The 15,718-nt window shown below is 49.2% G+C and overlaps 1 protein-coding gene and 1 long non-coding RNA gene across 2 annotated transcripts in view; one reads left to right on the plus strand and one right to left on the minus strand.

The window, feature by feature from the left end:
* Positions 1-143: 143 nt before the first annotated feature.
* The window catches only part of TRPC7 (transient receptor potential cation channel subfamily C member 7), a 141,905-nt gene continuing 126,330 nt past the window's right edge, over positions 144-15,718 (minus strand). Inside the window, exons 9-12 of the mRNA XM_030869368.2 lie at positions 10,665-10,886; positions 9,938-10,018; positions 2,814-2,889; positions 144-841 (exon numbers count right to left, since the gene is read on the minus strand). Of these exons, the coding sequence (XP_030725228.2) occupies positions 672-841; positions 2,814-2,889; positions 9,938-10,018; positions 10,665-10,886 (549 nt within the window). The 3' untranslated portion in view covers positions 144-671. The remainder of the gene's footprint in view (positions 842-2,813; positions 2,890-9,937; positions 10,019-10,664; positions 10,887-15,718) is intronic.
* On the plus strand, positions 734-13,043 carry LOC132597011 (uncharacterized). The gene is made up of 4 exons (XR_009563296.1): positions 734-864; positions 1,261-1,389; positions 12,205-12,302; positions 12,685-13,043. It is a non-coding gene; the product is annotated as an uncharacterized lncRNA (long non-coding RNA).

A 15,718-nucleotide genomic window follows, 5' to 3' on the forward strand; every position in this document is an offset into this window, starting at 1 on the left:
TAGTAAATACAAGATAATTTTAATAAAGGTAAAAATACATCATTTGGATTTTGTCGTTGTTCTCTGAACAGTGCTACCTACAGTACAATTTTTGATTTAGGATTTTTAAACCTTTTTTTTATATAAACAAATAGAGCGCTTTTGCTATTAGGCTATCTGTGTTCTCATCTGGCACTTAAGAATAGATCACAGGTCACCTCCCAGTTCCTTTGGATGTATGTGGGTGGCGGGGAGGGAGTGAGCAGGGCTGCATGGGATGAGGCATGATGGCCTCATGAGCCATCCAGGATGGCTTCCTGGATGCAGACAGCGCTGCAGTCCGTGTGCAGTGGGAGGGCACGAGTGTGCATCCGAGATGGCCTTTTCCTGCGCTGGCCACAGGGACATATGTCACTGTGACTGGCCTGAAGGTGTCACATGCATCGGGGGGGGCACTTCCTCCCCTCCTCCTGTGGTCTAGTTTCTCACCCAACAGCCTAGATTCACAACAGTTCTGGGTCCAGGCAGGCCACTGGGCTGCAGATGTCAGCAAGGCTGATCAGGACAGAGCCAGTTGGTCCCCTTAGAGTCCTAGAGGAGTGGCCCAGGGCCCTCCCGACCAGGGCTGGTGGCCAGGGCTTCCCACCTGGCCTTGGAATGCTGGTAGAAGTCACAGGTGCCGATGCAGGCTGTTAAATGTCTTTGCCCTTGTTCGCCCTCAGGTGGTCTTTGTTTAAGTTCTTTCCAAACTTCTCGCTGAGCTGTTGGATGAGGTCTGCCAGCTCGCCGGTAGCTTGAGATTTCTCTTCAAGAAGCTCATAGCGCAGGCTGGAGATATCTTGCTTGATTTCCTTCAGTTCGCCTGCAAGGACAGATGAGATTTTGGTGAGATGAGCCTGCTGAAGGGGCTCAGCCCATAGGCATTTGGGGCGTGCATCCTTCCCACAGAATGTCAGGCTACTGGTCCGGCCCACCAAGGGTGGAGGTGAGGGGACGGGAGCTCTGTTTTGACCTAAATCCCACTCAGCTTCTACCGACGAAGGACCATTCATTCATCTGCTTAAGACCCCTCTCCCATTCCTGGTCACGCTCTCCATTAGGGGTTTGGGGTAGATGGAAGAATCAAGATCAGGGTTGTGACCTGCTAACACCGATTTATCACGGTTGTTAGAATGCTGGTTTTGGAGCCATTAGAAGCAGATTTCAAGACTCTAAGCAACACCCTCGTTAACTGAAACATTTTTTTCTCATAATGCTCCATGTTTTGTTCTGTCGTCTCAGGGAGGAGAAGCTCCCAAGCGTCTGAGGGGATCAGCTCAGCACAGTGGCTGCGGCTGTGGAGCCAGGCCTCCTCACAGGGGCAGAGTCTGTCCGCACCACGCAAGCAGCATCCCTCACCGGTGCGCCACGGTAGGCCTGCCTTCTCCTCTTTCTCTAGCAAGGGACCACAGGTAGGGTCTTCCGCTTCTTTCCACAGCGAACCATGTGGTTAGGAATCCACATGGGCCTGGGCTGTGGGAATCATCTTGTTAAGCACAAAGGGAGTCGAAAGGTTCTCTCCTGGTTTGAGAGATACTGGACTTGGCTCAAGTGTCACATTACCCATACGTGTTTTTTAAGTATGCCTTATACACAGAAGATGCAGAGGTCTTAAAGGTACCCTTTGGCCAGTTTTGACAAAAGCATACATCCCCTATTTTCTTTCCATGGGGGCTTCTTTGGGCCCCAGTTTCGTGGTGTGATTCTAGTGGCGTGAACCTGGGCAGCCCCACCTTCTATGATCAGGTACCTTCCTGTCAATCACATTACACGCTGTGGGGAGCTGGCTGCCATGACACCCGGCAGTTTTGTATCTGAGACCCAACAGTAGGGGTGGGTAGGTGGGCTGCTGCTCGGCTCCTAGACAGTGTCAGCCCCCGGGGCCATTCGGTCATTGCTGACCTTGAGGCTGCACTGTGGATGTCCCAGGATGAAGCAGAGGGTCACTAAATGACTAGGCTCCTTCCGGAGGCCCCTGGGGCCCTGGCAAGGGAGAGACTTCATGACTTCATTCTTGCGGGAGGCTCTTTCTAGGTGGCAAATACTTGTCCCAGGTGTCTCATGAAGATTAATTACCTGGTGTATGGTAATTTGCTTTTCGTTTAAGAGTAACTGCTTAAAATAGACTGGAAGATAACCCACACAGGGAAAATAATGTAGTTTGCAAACTTCAGTGGGCATCAGGATGACCTGGCATCCTTATCACGACGCAGACCCCCAGGCCACGCCGATGCATTAGGTCTCGGTGGGCTCTAGATCCGCATTCTTATCAAGTGCTTCTGAGGTGGGGGATTCTTTGAGAAACTGCTGGTTGGTAGCTTCTTAGAGCCAGGAAGTGAGACAGGACAGAGCTAGCTAGAACCGGGGCTGCCGCAGAATCTGAAAGAGGTGTACAGTCTGCTGCTGTCTGTATGTGTGCTCAGGGGATGAAGAATTCGGGGCCATCCTGAGCTCCAGGGACATGAGGCCGACTCACGGCAGCCGTGACTGCACAAGGCAGAGCAACTGCTGTGAGCGGGGCTCCACGCCCTGTTGCTGGTGCTGAGATGGAGGCGCTACACGCCAAGACTGGGGGGCGGCTTTAAGGTCAGAGCTAAGGGCAGCCCCAGCTGATGGTCAGCCAGGGGACAGAGACGCCAGTCCTACAACTCCGTGGACCTGAATTCTGCCAACAGCCCAACGAGCCTCCCCAGGGCCTCCAGACAGGGACGTAGCCCCACCGCCAACACCTTGACTTTAGCCTGGTGAGACCACGTCTGGCTTCCGCCCTACAGCAGATGGATCCAATCGCTTACCTTCATTGACTTCGTCATTTTCTCTATCCACCTGGGCCTTCAGGACATATCTTTTTATGAGCCGTTTCATGATTTTCTGAAATGTGAACATAAGGAAGGGATCAAACCAGCCCAGCTCCTGTGCTGTAGGTGTGAGTGCCTTCCCTCCTGCAGGGCGCCTGTCAGCACGGGAGTCCTCCCTTGTCTGATGCCTCACTTTCGAGGGGTGCCCTGCCTAGTGGGGAAGGTTCCAGTATCTCTGGATTCAATACCACCTGAGCCCGGGTTGTGAAAACAGGGTACTCTCGGTGGCAGAAGGCCCAGCCACGGAGAGAGACAGAATCACCTGAGATCCACGGGCACTGCTTGAGGGTCCTTAGGCCTGCCTGTACCCTGGCCTTTGTGACCTTAGCCCATCATGCCCTCTTCTCGGGGCCTGAGCTCCGAAACACTTTCTTGTATTTCAACAACTGATGCGATCACGGGGCAGTAAGGAAACCTTAGCAGGCCAGTGCCGGTGGAGCCGCCTCCGTCAAGCTGCTGGGCAGGAGGGGAGGTTCGCTTAGCCCACAGTCAGAACCAGGCACGGAGGACCAGTCCACTGTACTTTGGAAAATTCCCACCAGAGGCAGAGACAGATACAGCCTTGGGAGGGTTGGCCAAGATACCGCTTCCCTGAAGTCTCACCACATGCCCAACACTGTCACGCTGTCAGTCACGCTGGAGGTCCCACTTATTATGCAGATTCTATAAGCCAAGGAGGCAGGAACACACAGTTAAGAGCCACCAAGAATAGAGGCAAGTGTAAGAAAGACCGCAGGCGGTGAACTTTGCATTTCGCCAGCTGGTCGGTCCAGGGTTCCTGCGATATCGCAGGATTTAAAAATGTTCTGGTGGCCGAGCCTTCTGAAGCTGTTAGGAGCCAAGCAGCACCGTGAAGGGGGGGCTTCCCTGCTCCTCGGCATCCCTTCTGGTGACCGACTGGCCTGCTCGCTCTGAGGACCGAGGGGACAGAGGTGGCATTTGCTAGGTTGAAGGGCCCCGAATTCTGTCCCCAGCTTTGCTGTGTGAGGTCAAGCAGGTGGCTAAGTTCTCTCTGACTACCTGGGCTCAGGAAAAGCTTCTTGCAAGTAGAAGAGAAGTGAGCTGCCGGGATGCAGAGAGCTGGAGGATGGATCTCATCGTTATCACCAACTGGTGGTCCCCTCAGGGCCTTTAATGGTGACAGCCTTGCCAAGGAGGCGTCTCCAGCCCTGTGATGCCATGATTCAGTATCCCGGGACACTGAGCTCTGAGCCAGCTCATGTGGGCCACTTCTGCCCCTCCTCAGCCCCTGCTGGTGGTCCGCTTGGCTCTGTGGTTTGTGTCGTGCTCTAATTTCAGGCTGAACCGTTCATTAGTGAGTTGCCTTCATGCTGCTGCTTCTCTGAGAGGCCTGGGTCTCGTCCTGTTGGTGGTTAAACTGCAACGCTAGATTTCTCACCGATGGTCTCGTGGTCAATAAGGCAGGTCACCTGAGTTTTAAGAATCTGTGCCTTTTGTGGGACTCGATGCTCTTTTCACTTTGAATTGGAAGAACAAAACAAAATCAACGTTGTCCTGAACCAGTTCTCATGGGGGAAAAACCCCAACAAACCAGATACCCAAGTATCTGACATTCTTACTGAATAAGAAATTTGGAAGTATTCTACTGCAAACTTTCAGGCCGACATAAGACAAAGGGATCTAGTTAAAGGTTGTTGCCTTTCTAAAGGAAAACGTCAAGAATTAGAGGTCCTTCCATTTCTGGATCCATCCATTAAACAGACTGTATATTTACGACATAAAATTATAAACCAGAGAATGGAAGTGGAGAGCTCCCTTTTCTGTGATGGAGCCGAGCAGAATCCTTTCATAGCTACGGCAGCAGCTGTCATCCTCCTGGCTTCACACGCACATTGTGTTTTAGTGCAACATGATTAAACTATGACTTTAAAAGATTTCATAGTATGTGTTTATTATTAAGACAAATTTGTTGAGTACTTCCTGCAGCCCAGGAGTTGTGTTATCCTCCTTGACAAAATGACCTCATGGAATCCTCCCAGAAACCAGGTGAGATAGGGGTTGTCGTCTCCATTTACAGATGAGGTCCCTGAGGCTCAGAGAGCGAGGTGACTTCTCCAGGGTCACACAGCCAGAAAGTGGCAGATCTGGGATTTAACCAAAATGGAAACCAAAGCTGGGGCTTCGTCCAAGCTTCAGAAAAAGGTTAAGTGCACGATGGTTTTGGAGATGAGATGCAGGAAACTGGCTCCTGTTGGTCACAGGGGGCTTGTACTACTTCTGGGTACCAGTCTGTCCTTTACAAAGCACAAGGTCTTTTATGCAAGAAGAAGCCTCAGCTAGATTTCAGAGGATGGATTGCTAGCCCGCAGAAGAGGGTCACTGGTATGTCATTGTCCTAAATGCCCGAGGCTTGCTCTTGAACCCTGGCATGCTTGATCTGAGCTGTGGTTTCTGCAGATCTGCAGCTCCAAGGGGAGAGCAGCAAGGGTTTGCTTTTAGGATTAGGATTAGGATTAGGATTTTAGAGGTTTAATGTGGAAGCAGAATCGCGTGAGCACAGCAGACATGCAGGGACCCTCTAACCTTCCTCCGCACCCCAGGAGTGACATGTACCTTAAGCGAGAACAGTGTGACCACCTGTTGGTTGCTTAGAGACTTCATGCTCTGATGATGACCTAGCCTCCCCTCTGGCATAGGCATGTTAGACCACTTGGGATCTGTGGGAGCAAGATGCCAGTCTCGTCCCCAGCAAGTCTGAAATGGTTAGAAAATGACCAAAGTTCTCTTAACGTGGACGCTACAGAGGATCTCTGTTTGCAGAAAAGATGGACATCAAAAGCCTCCCCTAATTCACTATGTGGAGGAAAAGCATGGTCCTTTGTGATGAGTTTGCGACCCTTCCTGGCCATCTTCCACAGAGTTTTCACTTCATGGAGATAATAAACTTTTCCCAAATTAACACGCCCTCGTCAGTGCCAACTTGGCCCACTTTGCCCTGAGGCATTTAGCAAGTACTGGAGATGAGAATATTCAGTGATCTTACTCAGGAAAAATAACTAATACTGAGGTACCCGATGGGTAAGAATGGTTGTGACACCGAGACCCACATCCAGGGAGGGAGGCACACAGTTGCTCTGCCCAGACTCCGAGAGCCAGGTGGCCTCTGGCTGCTGCTGGTGAGGAGGGAATGGAAGGGACCGCTCTGTGCAGCCAGGGCAGCTGAAGACAGAGACAAGGAAGAGAATACACATGCTGAACATGGCAAACAAAGGAGCATCCCGAGGAAGGCAATGCTGCCACCTAGGAACAGAGAAATTGAGGAACATTTGGAAGAGAATGGACAAAAGGGATCACAGGACAAGTCATCTGTTAAACTGGGGTTTATCAGACCCCAGAATGGAAGAAATCAGCACTGGCAAGCTGGCTATCCTGTTGGCTTTAATCTCTACAGAAAAGGTCATCTAGAAGGCAAAAAAGAGGACTACCCACTGGGCTTTGGGGAAGGGATTGCATCATAAAAGTTGGGGCTGTTTTCAGTGATGGACTGTGCCTAGATTCTACGATGCATTTGTGATGCAGCTCGTCTGCTTTGCCCATGAATGAAATGTATCCTCAGAGACTGAGTATATGAAGTCTGTACATACCCCAACAGGTGGACATGCCAGATGTCTTGGAACAGGTCAAGGGTAGCTTTGATAGGAAGCACACTTTGGCCATTTTGCTGGTATCATGGTTTTGTTCCATTGTTTGGTCTCATGTCCACAGAGCCCAGATTGGAAAAAAAAAATTACAAAAGCAAGGAAGCAATTTTGTGAAAAATGACAATTCAGACCCCTGGAAGCCTAAGAAAAGCAAAGCACAGAGAGCCTCTGGAGTTTGCAGGAACTGCCTCCCCTTGTAACAGAGAGCCCTAAAAAGTTGAAGGAATGACAAGCTTAAAATAAACACCCAACCTGCTAAGGGTGAGCAGTCAAGCAGATGCACTAGAGACACAAAGGAAACAAGCTTAACAACTACACACATATCAACGGCGGGGCTTTTATGTTATCGGGATTGCTGCAGAGTGTCTCAGAACCTCGATAGTGAGAGGCTGACAGCATACGGGCTCTGAGAGTTGAAGGCTGTGGGTGCAGCCTGGATGGTAAGAAAGAGGGCGTGAACTGGGTTCCTCACATTCTTGGCACTTTTGGAAGTTGCTTTGAGAGGAAAGCAATACAGCGTGGAAGGCCACCAGTGGGCCCAAGAAATCGGTTGAGCCATTTTTAGATCCCTGCCCAAATCCTTCGTTCTGTAACGGTTGCTGCCCCGTGATAGCAAAAGCACCCTCCGTTCCTAGCTTCCTCCCCACAGGCTCAGATAGAGCTCTTCCCAGGGCCTGTCAGACACAGACAGGGCAGGTTCTGACACTGTGAAGAGGAGTAAGGGGCCAGTGCCCTGGCAGCGTGATGGGGTGCAAGAGGGGTGCCCTTCTGAGTCAGACAGATCTCACTTCTACCATCCGTGTGACCTTTGCCACGAAGCCTGAATTCCCTCATCTGTTCAGTGGGGGTTACAGACCCTGCCTCTCTCACATGCCCTAGTGTCTAGTCTGATCCAGCTGCCTGTCTGTGTCAACTCAACGTTTACTCCTATTTGAGCAGATGATAGCTCAGGAAGATGCCCAGACTTGACCTTGAAGGACTGAGCAAGGTGCCAATGTACAAATGCAAGATGCTTTCTGCTCCATCCACTGTCCTCTCAGCCCTCTCCCTCTGACGCCCACTGGCCCAGTTTTTCTGTCTTCTTTCTGGTGATAACGATTTGAATAAGTCGCCCGAGGCTTTTCTTGCTGGATTCACAAAATACAGGGTGAGCCTGCTTTCCCAGGCCATCAGTAGCCTGAAGCTGCAAACCGGCTAATCTGTGTAATCATAGCAGGAAGCTCTCCGGGAGACTGAAGGCTGCAGGGACTCAGCCAGTGATGATGAAAGACAGAAATGGGATTGTTCAAGACTGCTGTGGAACAGGGCCTCGTTCATAAGGGATTCATCCTGGGTATAGACACTCACCACATCAGCTGCCTTCCTTGATATCAGCTGCTGATTCTGCTCAAAACCCAGGAGAGATCTGGCCCTAATCCATTAGGGTTTTCTTTTCTCTTCTTTTCTTTTTTTTAAATAATTTATTTTATTTATTTTATTTTTGGCTACATTGGGTCTTCATTGCGGCACGTGGGCTTTCTCTAGTTGTGGCGTGCAGGCTTCTCATTGCGGTGGCTTCTCTTGTTGGGGAGCACGGGCTCTAGGCGCGCGGGCTTCCGTAGTTGTGGCACATGGGCTCAGTAGTTGTGGCTCGCGGGCTCTAGAGCACAGGCTCAGTAGTTGTGGCACACGGGCTTAGTTGCTCCGCGGCGTGTGGGATCTTCCCCGGGCCAGGGCTCAAACCTGTGTCCCCTGCATTGGCAGGCGGATTCTTAACCACTGCGCCACCAGGGAAGCCCCTGCTAGGGTTTTCTATCTTTTCCGTGGCACAGATAATCTCTACTTCTCTCCGAGAAGCTAAGAAATAAAAATCCTTCCCCTGACCAAAGGATTTGGTCCTGTAAAATAAATCAAAGCAGATCAAACTGGTCAGGTCCAATTTTGTGCACAATTAAAGACAAGACTTGCCCTTTGCCAATTTTTAGCCCATGTCATCTGTTAAAACTATAAGTACTATGAGGGATGAGCTGTTTCTTAATTGTACACTTAACTCCTCCGAACTGCACAGCTGGCTTCTGAAATATGGATGGAGATTCAATTAGAGACCTGTGTCTGGAAGATGCTAAGTCTGTAATGGCTCCCTCGGCGATAGTGGCACCAGGGTCATATCACCTTGGCCTGAAGGAGCACTCAGGACAGCTTCAGATTTACATCTGATAGGAGATGGTCAGCATGGGTAAAACTGCTGGTCATTGGGAGTGGGCAAGCAAGAAAAGAATGGCCTGCACTTTTATAATCAATAACCTGTAATAACCATTTATCACTGGCTGATGCAAACGGATACAGAGATTTTGCATTAATTTCCAAAAGCAAAGCAAGATCTGTACGCACATAAGTTCTCCTAATTTTTATAACAACAGACTTTGCCTGCGGGCAGTCTAAGGTCAGGTGCTTACCGGAAACATCAATATCCACCTGGTTGCTTAAGACAGATCCCTGGGAGCCATCCTGCATGCCTGCCTCTCCCTACCCGGTGCCCGCTGGTTTGCATCACATCCCTTTGGCCATGCATCCCAAACGTATATTTATTTATAAATATATAAATATATATTGAGTCAGTCAGTATATTGAGTTAGTCAGTCTTTCTCCCTCACCCTTCTCACACTCCAAGTCGCCATTCCTTGTACCTGGGTGACTGTCACATCCTCCTCACTGGTCTCCCTGCTTCCACTCTCGTCCTCACTGGTCTCTTCTCATTATAGCAGTTAGGTAGTCTTCTTAAAGCATAAATACAATTTTATCATCTTCTCCCTCCCCCAAGTTAAACTCCTCCCACTGCCTTCCTGGGTACATCAGAGTGAAATCCACCTCCTGACCTTGCTCCAGGCCCCTGATTTGGACTCTGACCTCATCGCCCTCCCCTCTCCCCTACTCAGAGCTCTAGCTGCTGTGGACCCACCAAGCTTCTCCCGTCTAGCTTTTGTTGCTGCTCTTCCTCTGCCTGGAAGGCCCCACGTGGCTGCCTCCTTCTCATCTCTGAGGTTTTAGCTAACTGTCCTCTCCTTGAAGATACATCCTCTGAGAGCCATATCTAAGCAGGGGCTCCCTATTTTTCTCCATTTTAACATCTGATTGTTTTCTTCTTGGCACTTTTATCAATTTGAAGTTACATATTTATTTGTGCGTTTACTTGCTCATTGTATCTCTCCCTCTATGGACTGGAAGTGCCAGTAAGATAGGAACCATGTCTGTATCCCCAGGAAGCAGCATGGTGCCTGGCATACAGTAGGCACTCAATAAATATTTGTCGAATGAAGGAAGGAATGAAGCTGTGTTCTGGGGGGAGTGACACAGCCATGTGACTTAATTGATGTCTGAACGGAGTCCGCTTCTGCCCATACCTGGGAAAGGGGTGGTTACCTGATATCTGGTGGGCTTGCTGTAAGTGTTATTTGCTGTCAGGTTTTCAGAATTCCTCATGCCAGCCTGGTAGCGAGTCTTCTGGGAAAAAAAAAAATAGAAAATACATAATATATAACACATAATCCATGATACACGATTGTACATACATACATGCTAGGACTCGAAGAGGACCTGCATACGGGGCTGTCTCTAAAATGAGGACCCTCAGGAGGTCACTATACCCACTGCTGCTTGGCTTTCTAGAACGTGTCCCTGGGGCCTCTAGTTCTGTAGGATGTCAGTGGGTTACAAATCACTGTTTGGTCAGCTTTGTTTGGAAAGCACTCAGTTAAAGTGATGTGGGTGTCCTTCCTCCAAGACTCCCCAGAGATTTTAATTTGCTAATAATTGAGAATCTCCAGGAGCCGGAGATAATGGGCAGGGAACCTTTCTTCCCAGTCATCATGATCCAGATACTTTCTGGGAAGAGCTAATCTGCTTCCCAGTCCACTAAGGAGTCCCTCAGTGGGGTCCCGGCTCAGCCCGCAGGAGGAGGGGCACTGCGGCCGGCCGGCTGCCCCTGCTGGGGCTGCAGCTTTGCTGACGCGCTGGCTGATTCTGGAAAGCACGGGGTCCCTCCGGGCTCCTGACTTCCTTTGTATCAGGGGCACCATCTGAATCAAACACACAGCTCCCCCTCCCCCTCCTGCTGCCTCTCTAGCCCCATAAGTCCCACGCTACCTACCCTGAATTTAGAATTCAGCATGCCCATTTCAAGGTCATTTTCACAGCTTTTGGCCTTAGATTTGCAGAGTTTTATGAGGCACATCTTGATTCTCATTATGAGATAATAAAATGATTTAGGACTTGGCACTAGATTAAAAGGAGCAGGTAGAGTTCTTCCTTCATCAAAATAAGACAGCCAGAGCTTTGCTCGGGCAAACTTCCACTCCACATCTGCATCCTCCTGTGAGGCAAGGAAAATAACAGCACACCATCAGAGGCAGTGCTATCCAACAGCACATAACGTCAGCCGCAAAGGAGAACCACACAAGGGCATTTAAATGTTCTCAGAGCCACATTATAAAAAGTAAAATGAAACAAGTGAAATTAATATCAGTGATGTTTTTTTATTTAATCTGATAGATCCAAAATGTTATCATTTCAACATGTAATCTTTATAAAAATTATTTATGAGATAGCTCAGATTTCCTTGGCATACCAAGCCCTCGAAATTGGCATGTATTCTACACTCATAGCACATCTCAATTTGGACTGGCCACATTTCGAGTGCTCAGTACGTGTGGCTCGTGGCTACCATGTCAGACACCATCATGTGTTTCCTATTAGAAAGTGTATTTCTCATGGGTCAGAGTGCTGTCAAACGATGTTACGAGGTCTAGTGTATGTCATTCAAGGGGAGCAAACCTGATGAGCTGGCAGCAGGTCGTCTGGCCATGCCCTCTTCCCTGGTGGTGGTGGTGGTAGATTTAAAGCCCAGATCTGTTACTTCTGAGTTGGCGGCAATGCCAGAAACGCTGAGTGGGCCCCCCTGAGAGGTAGCAGGTGTGTGTTTTCTGTAGGGAGGCGCCTTGGGCCCCTGTCCTAGGAGGGTAGTCTGAGGCCAGGAAAGAGACGTGGGGTTTGGAATCAGCTAGACCCCTACTAGCTGTGTGATGTAGGCAGTGGTCTTGGGCTCGCTCCTCTGCTCATGGTGATAGCCTGCTTCCCGCAGCCCTGAGGTCGGCACTGCATATGTGTGCTGTGGGCAGTGGGCTTTTCTCCACACGGGCCTGAGCTACACTTCAAAGGGCTGTGAGCCCAGCAGGGGCCCACATGAGGCTGCTGGGATGTGCCAGGAGAGTATAAGGTCATTACCAGCAGGCTTGTTTTTACTGAGACCCCCTCAGCACCTGGCCTGCTCTATGGGGACATGCTATACAGGTCGTTTAGACTGGAAGCTTTGTGAGGACTGGGGTTGTTCCTGGTCTCGGCTGTACAGCAGAGAGGTGTGGGAGGGACTGCCGACCTGAGAGGAAGGGTGATGCACTGGAGAGAGCACAGGCTCCGAAGGCTGGCTGGGTTCAAACCCTGCCTCTGTTCCTTACTAGCTGTGTAACCATGGCAGGTGACTTAGCTGCTCTGAGCCTCAGTTTCCTCACCTGTAAAATGAGGATAATAATACCTACCTCATAGGCTCTTGTGGGAGTTAAAGAAGTTAATGCGGGAAAAACAATGTCAGATACTTAGTAAACCCTCAGTAAGTATTATTTGTGTCTCCATAGCTTAATACATTGCCTGATGTTCAACCTTCAGTCATTCAGCAAACCTCCTACTGTGTGCCCACCTAGCGCTCACCTGCTGTGTGCCTGGCCTGTGCGAGGTAGGTACTGGGGATGGCAATCCTGCCCTCCTGGGACATGCAGCCTGGCCAATGACACGAGTATGTTAACTCATCAGCTCTTTGTATCTAGAGCTGGGCTAAGAGCTGGGGGAGGCGCTGGGTGCTGGGGGTCCTGCCCCTGGGGTCAGGGAAGGCTGCCCTGAGGGTAGCATTTGAGCTGAGATCCAAGGGGTGAGTAGTTCTCAACCAGGTCAAGTGCGGGTGGGCTGGGGTGGAGAAGAGTAGCGGTTAATTAGTGGAGAGGCAGTGAGAAATGTAAACAACTCTTCCTAGGCAGTAAAGAGCAGGAGACAAAGAGGTTCAGAGCTGGAAAGTGAAATGGAGGGAGGATTGTTTGTAGTTACTTTTTTTTTTTTTAAAGATCAAGAGATGGGACTTCCCTGGTGGCACAGTGGTCAAGAATCCACCTGCCAATGCAGGGGATACTGGTTTGAGCCCTGGCCTGGGAAGATCCCACATGCCGCGGAGCAACTAAGCTCGTGTGCCACAACTACTGAGCTCCCATGCCATAACTACTGAAGCCCGTGCGCCTAGAGCCCGTGCTCCCCAACAAGAGAAGCCACCGCAATGAGAAGCCTGCGCACCGCAACAGAGTAGCCCCACCCCCGCTCGCCGCAACTAGAGAAAGCCCGCGCACAGCAACGAAGACCCAATGCAGCCATAAATAAATAAATACATTTATTAAAAAAAAAGATCAAGAGATGCATTTAAATGCTGACAGGCAGGATTAGCTAGAGAGGGGGAGAGGGTGAGGATGTAGGTGGGGAGGGCTAATGTGCAGTGGCTGATCCCGAGGAGGAGAGAGGGTAGGGGGCCAGGGCGCATGGCTGGGGCTGCTCAGGGGGAGAAGGCCTGTCTGCCTACAGGAGGACAATGGCGGGGGTGGGGGGGAGGGGGGGCGTGGCGGGCACAGAGGCAGGCAGGTCCATGGATTCGGATGTAGGTGCTCAAGATCTGTTGAATAAATAAGTGTTCTCCTGTAAGAACTTACAAATACGTGCTTCATTAAGGTTCATCATGACCATGAACACTAGGCACGTCCCGGCAGCCGATCTTAGGGTCCTTGTACACGAATCACCAGTGAGACGGTGGGGACATTTGCTCTCACCAGACAAGGAGAAGCCCAGCGCCCAGTGGGCTGCAGTGGGCTCTCTCTGTCACCTGTCACCGCCCTGTGGTGGATAACTTGACGTCATAAGCCGTGGGCTTGCTCACTCCTGCCCCAAACTAGTGGGCATCACTCATGCTAATCACGTGACTTCCCATGTTATGTTCATTTGGACCAACGCACAGTGTGCTCGATAGGATGGGGCAGAACATCTGGGGCGGGTGCTCCAGAAACCCATGTATTCCGGGGACCATCTGGTTTCTCTTACATGTGGGGAAGCTGAGGCCCAGGAGGGCAGGGAGGGTTAGTTAGCAACAGCTCAGTATTCACATAGGTGACCAAGTCTGTAAAACACTTAAATATATATATATGTATATATATATATATATATGTTGTTTGTCTGCTGACACAGTGCTGCGTTCTCCTGTAGGTGGCGGGGTGGCAGGATGGTGGGGCTGGGGGCTAAGACTAAGGCTGCACGCTGGCTCACCTCTTCCTTTCTCCTCTTACCTCTTTTTCTTGCTCAGCCTACACTCTTGCAGCGCAGTGCTGAGTATACCACATTGTTTTATCCCTCCCTGCCTTGGCACATGCTGTTCCTATGGTTTAGAATACTCTTTTGGAGGGATTTTATGGACCAAAGCTTTCCCCTAAAATTCATATGTTGAAGCCCTGACCACAAGTATCTTAGAGTGTGATTATATTTGGAGAGAGGGCCTTTAAAGAGGTAATTAAGGTTAAACGAGGCTGTAAGGGTGGGGCCCTAATCCAATATGACTGGTGTCATCATAAGGACAGGAAGAGATACACAGAGGAGAGGCCCTGTGAGGACACAGCAAGAAGACAGTCATCGGCAAGCCAAGGAGAGAGGCCTCAGAAGAAACCAGTCCTGCCAGTACCTTGATCTTGGACTTCTAGGTTCCAGAACTGTGAGAAAATACCTTTTTGTTATTTAAGCCACCCAGTCTGTGATATTTTGTTGTGGGAGCCCTAGCAAACAAATACATGGAAGTCTTAATTTTTTTCTATACACAGATAATTGTTTCTTATAAAAGACTTAAGTACAGAGGTATACCAAGCAAACGCGAAAGTCCTTTCAAATCTCCTTTCTTGTTTCACTCCCCTCCCCAGAGGATACCCTATTTCTACCTTTGCTTTCTGTGTCTGCACATTTGTATTATTACGTACATGAGACTTGCCTATGGATATTTTTCTACAGCTTGCATTTTTTCACTTAACAATATCATAGAGATTTGCTCTGTCAGCACAGAAAGGTCTTTCTCAATGTTTATAAACAGTATTTTAAAGTCTGTGCTATATCAGTTTATTTAAATATTCCTATATTGATGGGCTATTTCCAAGTTTTTCTTGTAATGAACATCTATGTAAAATCATATGTCTGCACGGATTTGCTGAGTCAAAGGGTCAGTGCATTTTATTTTGTTTTAATGTTGCATTTATTTATTTGACTTTTAATAGGTAGAACAATGACATGATTTCTAAGCATCAGAGCGTATAAAGAGAAAGCCCGTAAACCCACCATGACCTCTAACCCCTACCTCTCAACAGGCGCCCCTTGCTGTGCCCTTCTTGTGCACCCTTCCAGGTTAGTTTTCTTTTTCAAATGATTATATGATCGAAAAGGAATACGTGTTCCTTTTTCTTCCTCTCTACATAGAGTACAATATATACATTGTTCTGCAACTTGCCTTTTCTCTACTTACCATTATAATTGGAGGTCTTTCCACATCAGAATATAGAGAAAGTCCTCATCCTTTTTAAAAGCTGCACAGTTTCCCACTGTTCAGATCCATCATAATCTATTTAACTAGATTCCTAGTAATGCTCATGTAGTTTGTTTTTCATTTCTTGCTGTTCCAAACAAGGCTGTAATCAATAGTTCACGGTTTGTGCATTTTAGATTTTGGTAAATTGCCTCCTGATATACTGTCTTGACTCCTTTGTCTGTCTAGCAAAACAAGGCTTTGAACGGCCTTCAAGTATCACCTCTGCAAGCCTCGGCGCCCCCATCGTCATGCACTCTCTCTATTCTGCACCTCCTACACCTTCTAGGACTTCTCTGGGTGCACTGGCCCCACTGCACTGTAATTTGTTGATTGATGTATCTGTTTTCTCTCACTGGACTGAGTGAGAATCTCTTCAAGGGCAGAGATCATGTCTTGGTTATCTCTGTATCGCCAGTGCCTAGCACGGGCTTGGCTTTATTAAGTAGGTACTTAATAAATAACTCGGGAGAGGCAGAAGTGAATGTAGGGTGGAAGAAACA

The sequence above is a fragment of the Globicephala melas genome, chromosome 3 (assembly GCF_963455315.2).
Source record: "Globicephala melas chromosome 3, mGloMel1.2, whole genome shotgun sequence".
Classification (NCBI taxonomy): domain Eukaryota; kingdom Metazoa; phylum Chordata; class Mammalia; order Artiodactyla; family Delphinidae; genus Globicephala; species Globicephala melas.